Source organism: Sus scrofa, chromosome 15, assembly GCF_000003025.6.
Source record: "Sus scrofa isolate TJ Tabasco breed Duroc chromosome 15, Sscrofa11.1, whole genome shotgun sequence".
Lineage (NCBI taxonomy): Eukaryota > Metazoa > Chordata > Mammalia > Artiodactyla > Suidae > Sus > Sus scrofa.
The window spans coordinates 136,177,438-136,190,831 of record NC_010457.5 but is presented as its reverse complement, the minus strand read 5'-3'; the positions used below and the strand labels follow the sequence as shown (position 1 = coordinate 136,190,831).

Genomic DNA, 13,394 nt, shown 5'->3' with positions numbered 1-13,394 from the left:
TTTCAGCTGAAGAACTTCCTGGAACATTTCTTTCAGTGCAGGTCTGCCGGCGACAAATTTTCTTAGCTTTTGTTTTATTTTTCAGTGGTTTTTACGTTGCCCCCATGTTTGGAGGCTGCTAGTGACGAATATATTGGAATCTGGGGTGACGTATTTTTCTTTTGGCACTTTAAAAATGTTACTACGCAGTCTCCTTAGTGCCATTCTTTCTCGGGAAAAGTTATCCAAAATTCAACCAATTGAGCTCCTGTCTGCAATATGTCATCATTCTCTGAATGGTTATAAGATTCCCTTTTTATTTTGGTTTTCATTTAGCTGTAATACATCTAGGTGTTTTGTTTGTTCTTTGTGCGTTTGCTGCTTTGGCTCGTCGTGCTCACTGAAACTGTAAATATGTTTTAAACCAAACTGGGGCCATGTGGACCATGATTCCCTCAAGTGTTTTTTCTGCCCCACTTTCTCTTCTCTCCTTCTAAGTCAAATATGTACGTTCGACGGCTTGATACTGTTCCACACGTCACTGAGGTCCTCTCTCTCTCGTTTCCACATTGGGTGATTTCTGTTAATCTGTATGCAGGCTTATCTATCCTTTCTTCTACTGTCTCTAGTCTGCTCTTAAACCTACCTCGTGGGTTATATTTTTGTGTTTCTGATATTTTGCTTTGCAGTTCTAGGATTTAAATTTGTTTATTCCTGTAAGTCTTTATTTCTCTTCTGTAATTCTCCATCTGTTCATTCAATATAATTACCTTTTCTTTTAACTCCTTCAACTCAGGAGCTGCTTGATAGTTCTTAACCTGCTGATTCCCATGCTGGGTCATCTTGAGTTTTGTTTCTATTCGACTGATGTTTCCTTGACTATGTGTCACATGTTGCTGCTTCTTCATATGATTAATAATTTTTTCTTGCTGCTTAGACATTCTGGATGGTATGTTGTTTACAGTCTGAGGCAGGGAGGCTTTGTTCTAACAGGCAGTTACATTACTGGCTGATCCGCTTGAACTTGCAGCGGCTTTGTTTTCTATTTTGTTGGTGTGGGTCTGTTTTGATTTTGCCAGTAGTGCTGGAACCCTGGAAGTCCTGAAACCTTCCAAGGTTTCAATGGAAAGCCCAAAGTGTTTACCAAGCTCCCTTAACTTGGCAGAAGTTAAGGTATGTGCTCGGTTATTTTAGTTTTCCAGCTGTTGCTTTCCCTGAGCTTCTTGGAATCCTCCCCCATGCATGCACACTTCCGAGGTTAACCAAGGATTTATTTGAAGGTGAGCTGAAATTTGAAGCCCAGCAGCCCGACTTGTGGCCTCTGTGTCCTTAACCCCCAAGCTCAAAGCTCCTAGTTCTTCAGAGGAAAATTAAAGAAACCCATCCTCCTGCCCCAAAGAGCACCTAAATGCACTCATTCTAAACACCCAATGTTGTTGACATTGCTGAGTAACTGACAGAAACACAGAAGTATGAAAATAATGGCATTTCCTAAACGTCTGTATTTAGCAGACCCTATGCTTCTGTGTTTTGACTCATCTACTCCTCACAACAGCCTCATGGTGGGGGGGGGGCACAATTGTTATCCCCGTTTAACTGATAAGAAAGCCTTGAAATCCTTTTCCTGCAAAAAGCCGTGATGTGATCCTGCTCATTCTGGATCCAGAGGCTGCAGGTCCAGAGGCTGCTCATTCTGGATCCAGAGGCTGCATTGCGCAGCCTCTGACTGACACGGGGCTGAATTGGGCCTCTCTTCTCCCACCCACCGAAGGGCTCGGTCGTTCCCGGAGTGACTCGAGGTCAGAGCCGAGGACATGATCCTGAAGTGCTCACGCTCAAGCAATCACCTGCTCCTGCTGCCGAGATTGTCCTGCTATCAGACAAGCCGCCTCGGTGTTTCTTGGCATCGTTGCAAACTGATGTCACACGCACCACAAAGCGTTGAGTGTTGATTATCAAACGGGGGACAGCACGTTCCCCCACCCAGGCCACTCCACGTCGGGGGGCCTGACACACCCTCACTGAGCTTCACCTTTACTGTGTATTTAACTGATCAATGAAAGGCCCAGAGGGGACTTCCCGTCGTGGCGCAGCAGAAACGAATCCAAGTAGGAACCATGAGGTTTCAGGTTCGATCCCTGGCCTCCCTCAGTGGGTTAAGGATCTGGCGTTGCCATGAGCTGTGGTGTAGGTCACAGATGTAGCTCAGATCCCACATTGCTGTGGCTTGGTGTAGGCCAGCAGCTGTAGCTCCGATTTGACCCCTAGCGTGGGAACCTCCATATGCCATGGGTGTGGCCCTAAAAAGACAAAAAGAAAGAAAGAAAAAAGAAAAGAAAGACCCAGAGGTCTCGGGAATGGAAGCCGTTTCATTAAAAACCACGGGCATGAGGCCACTGAGTCCTGGCCTGACTGAGAGCAGCTGTGGGGGTTGCTTTTAATTAACCAAAGGAAAGCAGGATATTATGCTCGTGCTGGCCCATCAGTGCCAGGAAGCCCCGGCGCAGTCCTGTGACGTGCACGGGGGTTGCAGCAGCTTGAGAGCAGCAAAATGCAGTTAGGAGGCACCTGCTGGAGAAGGCGAACCAACAGGAGGGCCCGGTTACTCGTCCCGTCTTCTTATGGAGAATCCCTCCCAGCAAATTTGTCTCTGTAGAGCCAAGAATGCACCACTTAGGAAACATCAGACATCGCTTCTGGCTGGAGGTGTTCACTGCACCCACAGCACCCTGTACCCATGAAAACACGTCTTTGAAACGAGTCTCTGATTTGCTTCCCAAGCACAAATTCAAATCCACTTTGCTCCTGTCCGTGGGGAGGGTTCCTTTATTTACACACAATCACTCCAATGGGCTCCTCGAAGACATGCATTGAGGAGGCCACCAGTGGCTCAGCGGTTAAGGATCCGGCATTGTTACTGCTGTGGCTCCGGTCGCTGCTGTGGTGCGGGTTCAATTCCTGGCCTGGGCAGTTTGGGCATGCTGCAGGCTCGGAAGAAAAGACGTGTTTACTCTACAAGTAAACAATGGTCATTTAAAATTCTCTTCTACTAAAGCTGTAGGTGGAAAGAATATACATCTGTTTAGCTAGGAAATATTAGAAATATTTCTAACAATTAAGAAACATGAGATATTTAATAGGTATTTTGTGGGCAAAAGAAGTTATGAAGGCATGGCACCAGCCTCGCGGGGTATGTGCAATGGTGAATCGGGGATGGAGGAGCGGGAAGGATGCTTGGTCTCCGCTGGGAGTCTGGCACCTTCTAAGGGGTTTTATACACCCTCCCCCTTTTAATTGCCCCACTCCCTGATAGGCAGGGATTAAGGTCTCCATTTGACAGACAGGAACACTGAGGCTCAGAGTGCTTACTGTGACCCAAAGTACCAAAGAAGGATTTAAGCCTCAGTCTGGCTCTGAAGCTGTCACCTGGCCCCCAGCTGGCCTCTGGGGAGCAAAGGCTGTGTCCTGCCTCGTGGTGGCCTGAGGGCAAGGTCATGTCTGCTGGGGACATTTCAGCCTGAGAAAGCGACGAAAATGGAGGCCACAGCATCCTGTCGGCAGCTCCCACCGGGTTCCCCGTCTTCCTGATCCCCCTCCCGACCATCCCGGCCACCCATGAGAAGGCTGAGAGAAGCCAGCGGGGCCCAGGACAACAGGCCAGAGCAGAGCGTGTGCATCCCGGGCCCTGGGCCTGGGGAAGGACGTCCCCTCCTTCCTGGAGTCCTGGCTTCCTGCCTTTGTAAGAGCTCTGGCCGCGGAGGGCTGGAGCCAGAGGGAGGCTTCAGAGGTCAGGGCTGATGAGACTGCCCAGCCAGGGTCCAGGCCACGAGGCCCGTACAGGCTGGCAGATCGGACAGAAGGGAGCCAAGGTGCTGCTCGTGCCTCGGCACCACCCACCGGGGCTCCTTGCCAGGCTCACGGCCAACAGCCCGTGGCAGAAGGCCAAGCGTTCCTGCCCAGATGTGCTGGTGTAAACAGCTGGACCAGGAGTCGGACGATGGGGAGCCCGGCCAGGACCGTTTCTGTAGCTCACAGAGACTTCTGCTCCTGCTTAGTAACCCAAACAAAGACATCGCTGCTATTCGTGGGTAGATTTTTTTAAAACACCCACACAGATGGATAGTAAATGTAATAAATATGTTAGTCCCGCCTTTACAAGGTGAAATTCAATCAGGATAAACCAAAGACCTACACCTGACCCCCAAAAAGCAGCTGCTCGGGTGAGAGAAGGGGGGGGATGTGGAGAGGGGGGATGTGGAGAGGGGGGAGGAGAGGGAGGGAGGGAAACAGAATTTCGCCCTTTTGTGCAGCTTCAGGCATGAAAATAAAGGAATTGGGGGCTGGTGCCCGTGAGCCCTGAGTGGGCTGTTGTCGGAAAACCAGGCAAACAGGTATCAGGGCTGTTCTCTAAGCCAGACTTCCTATTTTAGAGCAGTCTTGGGCTCCCAGCAGAACCGGGCCGCAGCCTCAGCGCGTTGCCAGGTCCCACGGCCGCACGGAGGATGGGGCGGCCCCAGACGGCAGGTGCCTGGGGCGCCGTCTGCAGTGAGCGGACCGGGCTGTCATCTCGGTGAACGTGGTGGGCATCTGCTCTTGGTCTGTGCTGGGCGATGCGGACGAGCTGGGCCCAGGTCCGTGTCACAGGCCTTAAAGAATTTTCAACCACATTGGAAAGGCTTAGGGCAGGGGTGCCGGAAAGGTGCCCGGTGGGGGGAGTGCAGCCCGGCACCAGGCGTTGACCCTTGTGCTTCTGAGTTGGCATAGAGTTGGAGCAGGCGGCTGTGAACCCATGAGGTTGGCGTAGCTGGGAGTGGGCTGGCCGAAGGGGTACCAGGGGACCGTCTGGACAATCTGTAAGCCTGACACCTGTCACCATCCAGCTGCCTTCCCCTCGAATTTGCCTGACCATCAGCAGTGGCATCAGCATGTTTCTGTCACCAGCGCTGACCTGGTCGCCCCAGATCACCTGTCACAGTCCATCGACTGGGCCTGAATCCCCCCCGCCCCCACTGCCCCAATCCTCTCCTCTGCCTTGGTTTATCTGACTCTTCAATCCATCCCTGCTCTTCCTGTGATTGTCATTTATGGTTTGTCCCAGCTAACACCCAGTAAGGACTCGAAGGTACTGCTGCTGCTACGTAAAAGATCATGCACGGAAATAGACATGTTAAATATTCTCTTTCTTTTTTCTTTTTGTCTTTTTTTTTTTTAAGGGTCGTACCCAGGCATATGGAGGTTCCCAGGCTAGGGGGTTGAACTGGAGCTGTAGCCACTGGTCTATGCCGCAGCCACAGCAACACGGGATCCGAGCCTTGGCTGCAACCTACACCATAGTCCACGGCAACACCTGATTCTTAACCCACTGAGCGAGGCCAGGGATAGAACCGCATCCTCATGGATCCTAGTCAGGTTCATTTCTGCTGAGCCACAATGGGGACTCCTTAAATATTCTTTTCTTTTTACAATGATTTTTATTTTTTCCATTGTAGCTGGTTTACAGTGTTCTGTCAGTTTTCTACTGTACAGCATGGTGACCCAGTTACACATACGTGTATACATTCTTTTTTCTCACATGATCATGCTCCATCATAAGAGGCTAGACATAGTTCCCAGTGCTACACAGCGGGATCTCATTGCTCATCCATTCCAAAGGCAATAATTTGCATCTATTATAACCCCGAACTCCTAGTCCATCCCACTCCCTCCCCCTCCCCCTTGGCAACCACAAGTCTGTTCTCCAAGTCCATGAGTTTCTTTTCTGTGGAAAGGTTCATTTGTGTGGTATATTAGATTCCAGGAATAAGTGATATCATATGGTATTTGTCTTTCTCTTTCTGACTTCCTTCACTGAGTATGAGAGTCTCTAGTTCCATCCATGTTGCTGCAAATGGAATTATTTTGTTCTTTTTGATGGCTGAGTAGTATTCCATTAAGTATTCTTTTGAAGTGATGGAAATACGGGACAGGATGTCTTCACATATTCAGTATTGAAACAGAATCCAAGTGACTATTGTTTGGAAAGTGAACCCCAGCTCCTCCCCAGCAGGACAGCACCTTGCTGGTGGCTGTCTGGCTGCCCAGCCACTCCCATTCAGACACAGGAGGCTACACACTCTGCAGGTGGGGACCACGTTTCCCAGGCAGTCCTGCATCCCACCATAGATGCTCAGCAAATCTCTGTGGGACGGGCGGATGGACAGGTGGACGGATGGATGGAAAGGTGGATAGATTCTCCTTTTCAGTTTGGTAAACTTAAGACGCAATCATAGAAAGACATAGCTGGTTTTTCCTGGGGTTCTCTATGGCAAGCAAAACAGGACACGTTCAGAAAGAACTTCCAAAGCTTCCAAGGTCATGTGGGCAGATCTAGTGCATACTTCAAGCGTGCCAAACACAAACCGGTTTTCATTGTTGAGCCACTCTGCCCCAACCCAAGAGAATTTAATCCTAATGGCAGATGTTGAGAGCATTTCTTTGGAGAATACAGAAGATCAAATCCACGAAATTCACACCAAAAGTAACTGTCTGACCGAACTTCCCAGAATTTGAAAAAGCACGTGTCGGTGGAAATGCAACTTTAGTCGGGAAGTGATATTCGATGGGGCTGCAGAGCCCCCTACTGGCGGCCGCAGGAAACGGTCCTCTGTAACTTCTGAAAAGTTCAATTATGAATGAATTACATTTAATTGCCCATGACCTCAAACTATCTGGGAGTAATTTAAATGAAGCCTTTTCTGCTAAATGAAAATTAAAAGAGCAAAGGATACCATTTTTCATTAACAAATTGGCAAGGAGTTTTTTATTGTTAATACTTGTGGAGGAGAAGAGTGAAAAACAGACCCACTTGTTTACGGCTGGAGAGTGTGAAGAGAGGGCCTCCGGGAAGGCAGGTGGATGGCACCGGTGAAAACGGGAAGCACTGGCACACACCCAGATCTAGCGACTTCGTGGACCCAAAAATGCTCACCTAAGCGCCCTTCAGTTTAGCAAGAAAACAGAAAACCATCCATATGTTCAAAAAATGAAGGTTAGATCGATAAATTAGGGGATCCCATGTTAAAATGATTTGGAGAAATAAATTTCATACTGAAGCGAACAATTTGATTTCCTTAAAATCACATCGAGGAGTTCCCTGGTGGCTCAGCAGATGAAGGACCCAGCGTGGTCACTGCTGTGTCTCGGGTTTGATCCCTGGCCCAGGAACTTCTGCTGGTGTGGCCAAAAAACATATATAATTAATAAATAAAATCACATTAAAAAAATCGGAGTTCCCGTTGTGGCTCAGTTGTTAACGAATCCGACTAGGAACCATGAGGTTCAGGTTCGATCCCTGGCCTTGCTCAGTGGGTTAAGGATCCAGCGTTGCCGTGAGCTGTGGTGTAGGTCACAGACTCAGCTCAGATCCCGAGTTGCCTGTGGCTGTGGCGTAGGCCGGTGGCTACAGCTCCGACTGGACCCCTAGCCTGGGAACCTCCACATGCCGTGCGAGCAGCCCTGGACAAGGCAAAAAGACAAAAAAATAAAATAAAATAATCAAATCCTAAGAATAAATAGGAACACGAAGCGGTGTGTGAAGCACAAGCTCATGTTTGCAAGTGGAAGAAGGGCTGTGAAGACAGGACACGCTGACGGTCCATTCCCCCTGGAGAGACAGGGTGTCGTGTCTGTGTCTGAATATGTGCTGTGAAATTTCCACTAACCAGTGCAGCTTTTGCATGACAACGAAGGGCCAAACTTCCAGGGTCAGGGGACAATATTTCAAAGCCCAGCCTTGCCTGCTGTGCATCTCAGATGTCCCTCCACCCCCAGGCACCCTGCCTGCCCACAGCCATCCTCCCCCGGCAACAGTGGAGCAGAGGGGGGACCAGCCCCATCAGCCCCTCAAGGTCGCCCTCTCCTGCCTTCCCTCCCCCTCCAAAGCCACCTCCAAACGCTGCCCAGTCCGCATTTCCTGTCTCTGTCCCTGTCCCATGTACTCCCCTGCTCCATGTCTCCTGGCCTCTGTCCCCACCAGTGACCTCCTGGTTGCCAGACCCCCGGGCCAGCGCTGGCCGCCGTCACCCGCCTGCTCCCTGCCCTCCACCTTCCCCGGCTCCAGGGCGGCTCCCACCTCTGAGCCCCTTGGTTCTCTCCTCCATCGAGGTCTTTGCCCGTGGTCCCCACTCCGCAGCCCTAGGCTGGCCTCATCCCCCGCTCCCCCGTCCCTTGGGAATCCTCTCCATCTGACCCCAGGGCTCTGCCGTGTCCTGGCTGCCCCCTCGAGCCCTCTCCAGCCCCCCTCCAGCCCCCAGACCCGTCAGTCCTCCTGCTGGACACCCAGCCGCCCTGGGCTCCCATGGCCTAAACCGACCTCATCATTTCCCTCTTTGCTTCACGGGCCGTCCACCCCCATCCCCCAGGACGCTCTCTTTCTTCACCCCACCCGTCACGGGTCTGGCAGGTCCTCAGTGTCCCACCTCTATTGCCTGCCCTCCGCCACCCAAGATCCCGCAGCCTCTTCCTCCAAAGGCCCCCGCCCCTCCTCCCGCCTCCAGCCTCACCGCTCACCACGCCCCCTGCACACACACCCGCACCTAATCCCAGACCCTGGAACAGCTGCCCACCCTGTCATGCCTCACCCCCCACCAGTGGAGGTTTTCTCGAACACAACCAGGGTCCAAGGTCATGACTTGAGTCCCTTATGGACTCTTCACAGCCTCCAGGACAGAAGCAAACTCCACAGCACAGCCAAGGCCTTAGTGACACCTTCCAGAAAGATCCCAGCAGTCCTGGATGGCAGACAGCTCCTCTCCTGAGCATGGCAGGCACGTCCCCTCTCCTAGCTCTGAGACCTGCTGGAGGCCATTGTGAGGTCTGTCAGCTTTAAAACGCACCCCACTCCGCAGTCTCCACCCCTAGTTACCCCTCCCCTGTGGCCCCCTCTTCCTGTCATTGGTCCTCGCTGGACCCCATTTTCCTTGGGCGGCCCTCCCGGCCCCATGTTTACCCTCCCCTTCCATCAATGGGCTCCTCTTTTTTTTTTTAATGCTTTTTAGGGTCACACCCGCAGCATATGGAGGTTCCCAGGCTAGGGGTCGAATCGGAGCTGCAGCTGCCGGCCTACACCGCAGCCACAGCCATACTGGATCCTTAACCCACTGAGCGAGGCCAGGGATTGAACCTGCATCCCCGTGGATACTAGTTGGGTTCAGAACCCACTGAGCCACGACAGGAACGCCCTCTTTTTTTCCCTCCACCGGTGGGCTCCTCGAAGTCAGGGCCCTCAGCACCTAGCCCTGTGCCCAGCACGTCAAAGCCCCTCTGTAAGTGATCTTTGAATGAAAAATGAGAGAACAGCTCCCATTCTCGTACCAGGCCCAACACAGTAAAACCAGGCTTTCTTCCTTGAGACAGCTTTTAAGACAGCTGTTTGAAAACAGCACGCTTGCCCCCTGGATTCTCCTCTCCAAGCAAGAGTCTCAGTTCCTCCCCTTCTTGCTGATGGGAGAGGTGTTTGCCTGGAAGGGCCCAGGCTTCTGTGCCCCTCTCCTCAGCCCAGAACGTAACAAAGTCACCAGATGTCCCCTGATGAGCACTCGCCACCGAGGAAGGTCAGGGAACTATAGCTTCACGCTCTGGAGGACAAGACAGGGGTGGTTTTAGAGCCCTTCTTCCTGTTGGAGTGAAAAGCAATAGAGGAGGACAGACCAAGGGTAAGGAGATGCTTTGGAGCAGGCATCTTGTCTCCATGGCAACGTGGCAGCCTGCTGCCTGGGCGATAGCACGGGCCTGGGGGTGTCGGGCCACTGGGGCTTACTGCATGCCGCCCGCTTCTCCGCGTGGGTGGAGTACGTTACTGCCTTCTCTCCCCGCCTCTGACCCTGTGTATCAGAGAGGAGCAGAGGTGGGACGTGCTTGGCCGCGCCGGTGGCACATGGCCAGGGAGTAGCAGGGGTGTGACTTTGGGGGCCATGGCACAGGACCGTTCCCTGTATTGTTTTTATCGAAGAACATACTTGGGAATCTTCGGGTCTGTTCATTGATCATCACACGTCCACCCAAGCCCTCCGCCCAAACCACACGTCCACCCAAGCCCTCCGCCCACCCCCGGGAGCCCCAGAGCAGGTGACAGCGGAGGAAGGGATTCCTTCACAGGTGCGTGTTGGAAACACAGGAAGTGTGGAATTCTCCACCCCACCCCCCACTCACCCCCACGCTCTGAAAGGACGCTCAAGTTCAAGGACCAAGCCTTGGCTTTCACATTCCACGGAACGGCGTGACCAGGTTTTCAAAACAGCTTTAAATAAGGTGCTAGAAATAAGACGGCCGGTTTCAGATTTATTCCAAGCCATTCAGACGCCTGTATTTCAAATCCATCTGTGTAGCTTATGTTGTTAAAAGCAGAAAGAGACTTGGAATCCTGGGTCCTCACATCTGCAGTTCCCGTCAAGGACAGCTGGATAGAGAGAATGGGGCACAGAAATCAAAGCCATGGAAAATCCCTGGGTTTTGCCACATGGACCCAGGAGAGGCTGAGCTGCTGCTGGTGAGCGCACGAGTTAGCCTAAGAGCGGGGACAGCTGTTTATTCGAAAACGGCTCTTCCATTGGTTTCAGTTCTAAAAGGAAGACTTTTCAGAGGGATTGAAAAGAAAATGATTTTGCCTTTGTTATTATAAAGCATCTTTTTAGGAGATGCTTAAAGCCTTTTGTGTGCAGGGTCTCTTTTCCTTACTTCCTTTGAGGGCTGGAAGTTAGGGAGCTTTTGACTTATACCCAAAATAGCTTTTAGCGGAACAAGGGCTCCTTGGAGCCTGCCCCCTCGGGGCACTGGAGTAAGTGCCCTGACCGCAGTGGGCAGGCCACACTGCAAAGAAGCTGTGGTTCAAGTCAGGAGCTGAGAGAACAGACGCAGTGATGGGTTGATAGAGATGGAGACTCGGGGATGGCCGGGTGTCGGGGAAGGATGCCCAGCTGTCTGGCTTGAGTTCATGAGGGGACCTAAGGTGTGGCTGTGCCTCCGGCACAGACTGGGCAGCCATCAGCCTGGCCGTGCGTCCTGCTTCTGCTGTTCTAGCTGCTGTTCTTATGCTGGACCGGACACTTAGCATCTTTGAGCCTCAGTTTCCCCATCTGTAACCAGGGACGTTTTCCCAGGGTTGTAGGGAGAGTGGATGAGTTAATCACAGGTGACATCCTCCAAGGAGAGCAAACTTGGGATTCTGAATTCTTTGTGTGTGTGTGTGTGTGTGTGTGTGTGTGTGTGTGTGTGTGTGTGTGTGTGTGTGTCTTTTTAGAGCCACATCTGTGGCATATGGATGTTCCCAGGCCAGGGGTTGAATCGCAGCTGTAGCTGCTGGCCTACACCACAGCCACAGCCATGTGGGATCCTAAACCCAGTGAGCGAGGCCAGGGATTGGATCTGCATCCTCACGGATGCTGATCAGATTCGTTTCCACTGAGCCACAACAGGAACTCCTGGACTCTGCGTGCTTAAACTCTGCGGCTCGGAGTCTAAAAAATAACACGAACCTAAGAGTAATTGGCTGGTGCTGTTGCCTCTGACTGTCCTGGCACATGTGGGACTGGAATACACGCAGCCCCGGGACTGGCACCAGGATGGAGCTAAATCCGCCTTTGTCTTTGAACTTGCATAATCCGCTTCTCTTGGTACGTAGTGCTGGGGGAAGCAGGCTCAGCCTGTGTTCCCCGTGATTTTTTCCCATCATTTATGAAATGTCCGTCTTGGTTTAAAACTCACGCCTGCTGTCTTAATGATGTTTAAAGAAATACAAAAATAGGAGCACATAACACTGTGTTCACTGTGGCTGGAGACGGCTTTTATCTGTCACAATTTTGCACAAAGCACAAATTGTTGCAAAAATACCCAAACTCCGCTATCATGGGGGCGCTTTGAAGAGATCGTCAGCTGTGTGGCCATTGTTCACGGGCCCACGGTAAGTCCCAGCACTGTCGCCAAGCCCCGCTCACCCAGAGGGGCTCAGCGCCACCTTCCAGAGAAACCGTGGCCACAAAGGCACAGCCGCACAGAGACGAACCAATGGCATCACAGGGTCCTGGGGCTGAAGCGGCTTTTCTCGTGATGAGCAAACTTGGATCCACGTGGGAGCAGGCCGTAGGCTGCGAGTAGAACGCAGGGGCCAGTCTCCCTTCGTTTGCAGCAGAAAACTGTTGGTTTATTTCAAGCCAAACCGAGTGAGGTTTGGGGTCCTGGATCAGAATGTGCCGACCCCCTAGTGGGGAGAGCCTGGCCACACCGGCATCTTACTGGGAAGGCGGGTACAGCCCCGAGTGCCATCCAGCCCACCAGGCCCTGGCATTCCAAGCCAGCCAGCACATCCCAATGTTCCCCGGGGGGTCAGGTGTGCACCCCCAAAGAAAATGCGTTCGCAAACAACCTCTTCTCTTTGCAGGTGGCCCGCCAGCTCCAGCCCTCCGTGGTGTGGATCGGAGACACAGAGAAAATCTTCTACAAAAAAGTCCCCCAGGCGGAGAAGGCGGTGAGCGCTTTCTTAATTTGGCTTTTCCCCTGCTCCTAAGGGACTCGATATGGGGGGGGGGGTAACCTCGATTCTGCGGAAGGTCTTGCACTTTCAAGGGAGGAAGGAGACGGAGGGGGAGCCGTTTCTCTGCCCTGAGCACTTGTCTGTTTTGGGAAGGATCCAGTGTCTGATTTTACGAGGCAGAATTTAGAAGAAATGAAAGTATGGGGGGAGGGGCGTTAAACCCACAAGCGTAGGACCCCGAGGTGAGGAAGCCTCGAAGAGAACTCCTGCTCGGACACAGCCAGCGGCACACACAGGAGTTATTATTAGGATTTCCGATTGTTCTTAATAATAAATAGCAAAAGCCCTGAAATTTAGGAACAAAGACCGACCATAGAGCTGCCAAGTGCCCCAGTTCGGGGCTTGGGGGGCCCGCCGTCAGGCGCTTCCTTCCTCCTCTTCTCTCCTTTCAATGGCTCCCCTCCCCCGCACTTCCCCCCACAAATCACCAGCAAATTTCCCACAAGTTAAAAAAAATTTGCAGATAACACATGATTGTTATATTCCACATCAATTTGCACCAAAGCAAATAGTGGTTAACTGTGAATTTCTGATTAAATTCATAAGGATTTTAATCACTTTTGATCCTTATGTATTATACATCATTTTTAGCAGGTAGGGATGATTTGGATAAAGAATGAAAGCTCAATCTTTTCTTCCCCAAATGAGCCTTGATTGCCCTGTCATTTCAGAAACTCTTGAGGACTCATTTATTATTTAATCTGGGAATCTGGGAGGTAGCGCCCTCTGCTGGCCAAGTTGCTACATTAAAAAAAAAAAAAAAAAAAAAAAAAAAAAAAAAAAAAGTCCACACCACACGGAAACTTGAAGACAGCAGTTACTATGAACCAGACCACAAATCTTTTTTTTT

General features: G+C 51.5%; 1 protein-coding gene across 1 annotated transcript in view; it reads left to right on the top strand.

Moving 5' to 3' along the window:
• Positions 1-13,394, top strand: part of IQCA1 (IQ motif containing with AAA domain 1) — a 169,544-nt gene that overhangs the window by 131,894 nt on the left and 24,256 nt on the right. The window contains exon 16 of the mRNA XM_013984621.2: positions 12,392-12,478. Within this exon, the coding sequence (XP_013840075.2) occupies positions 12,392-12,478 (87 nt within the window). The remainder of the gene's footprint in view (positions 1-12,391; positions 12,479-13,394) is intronic.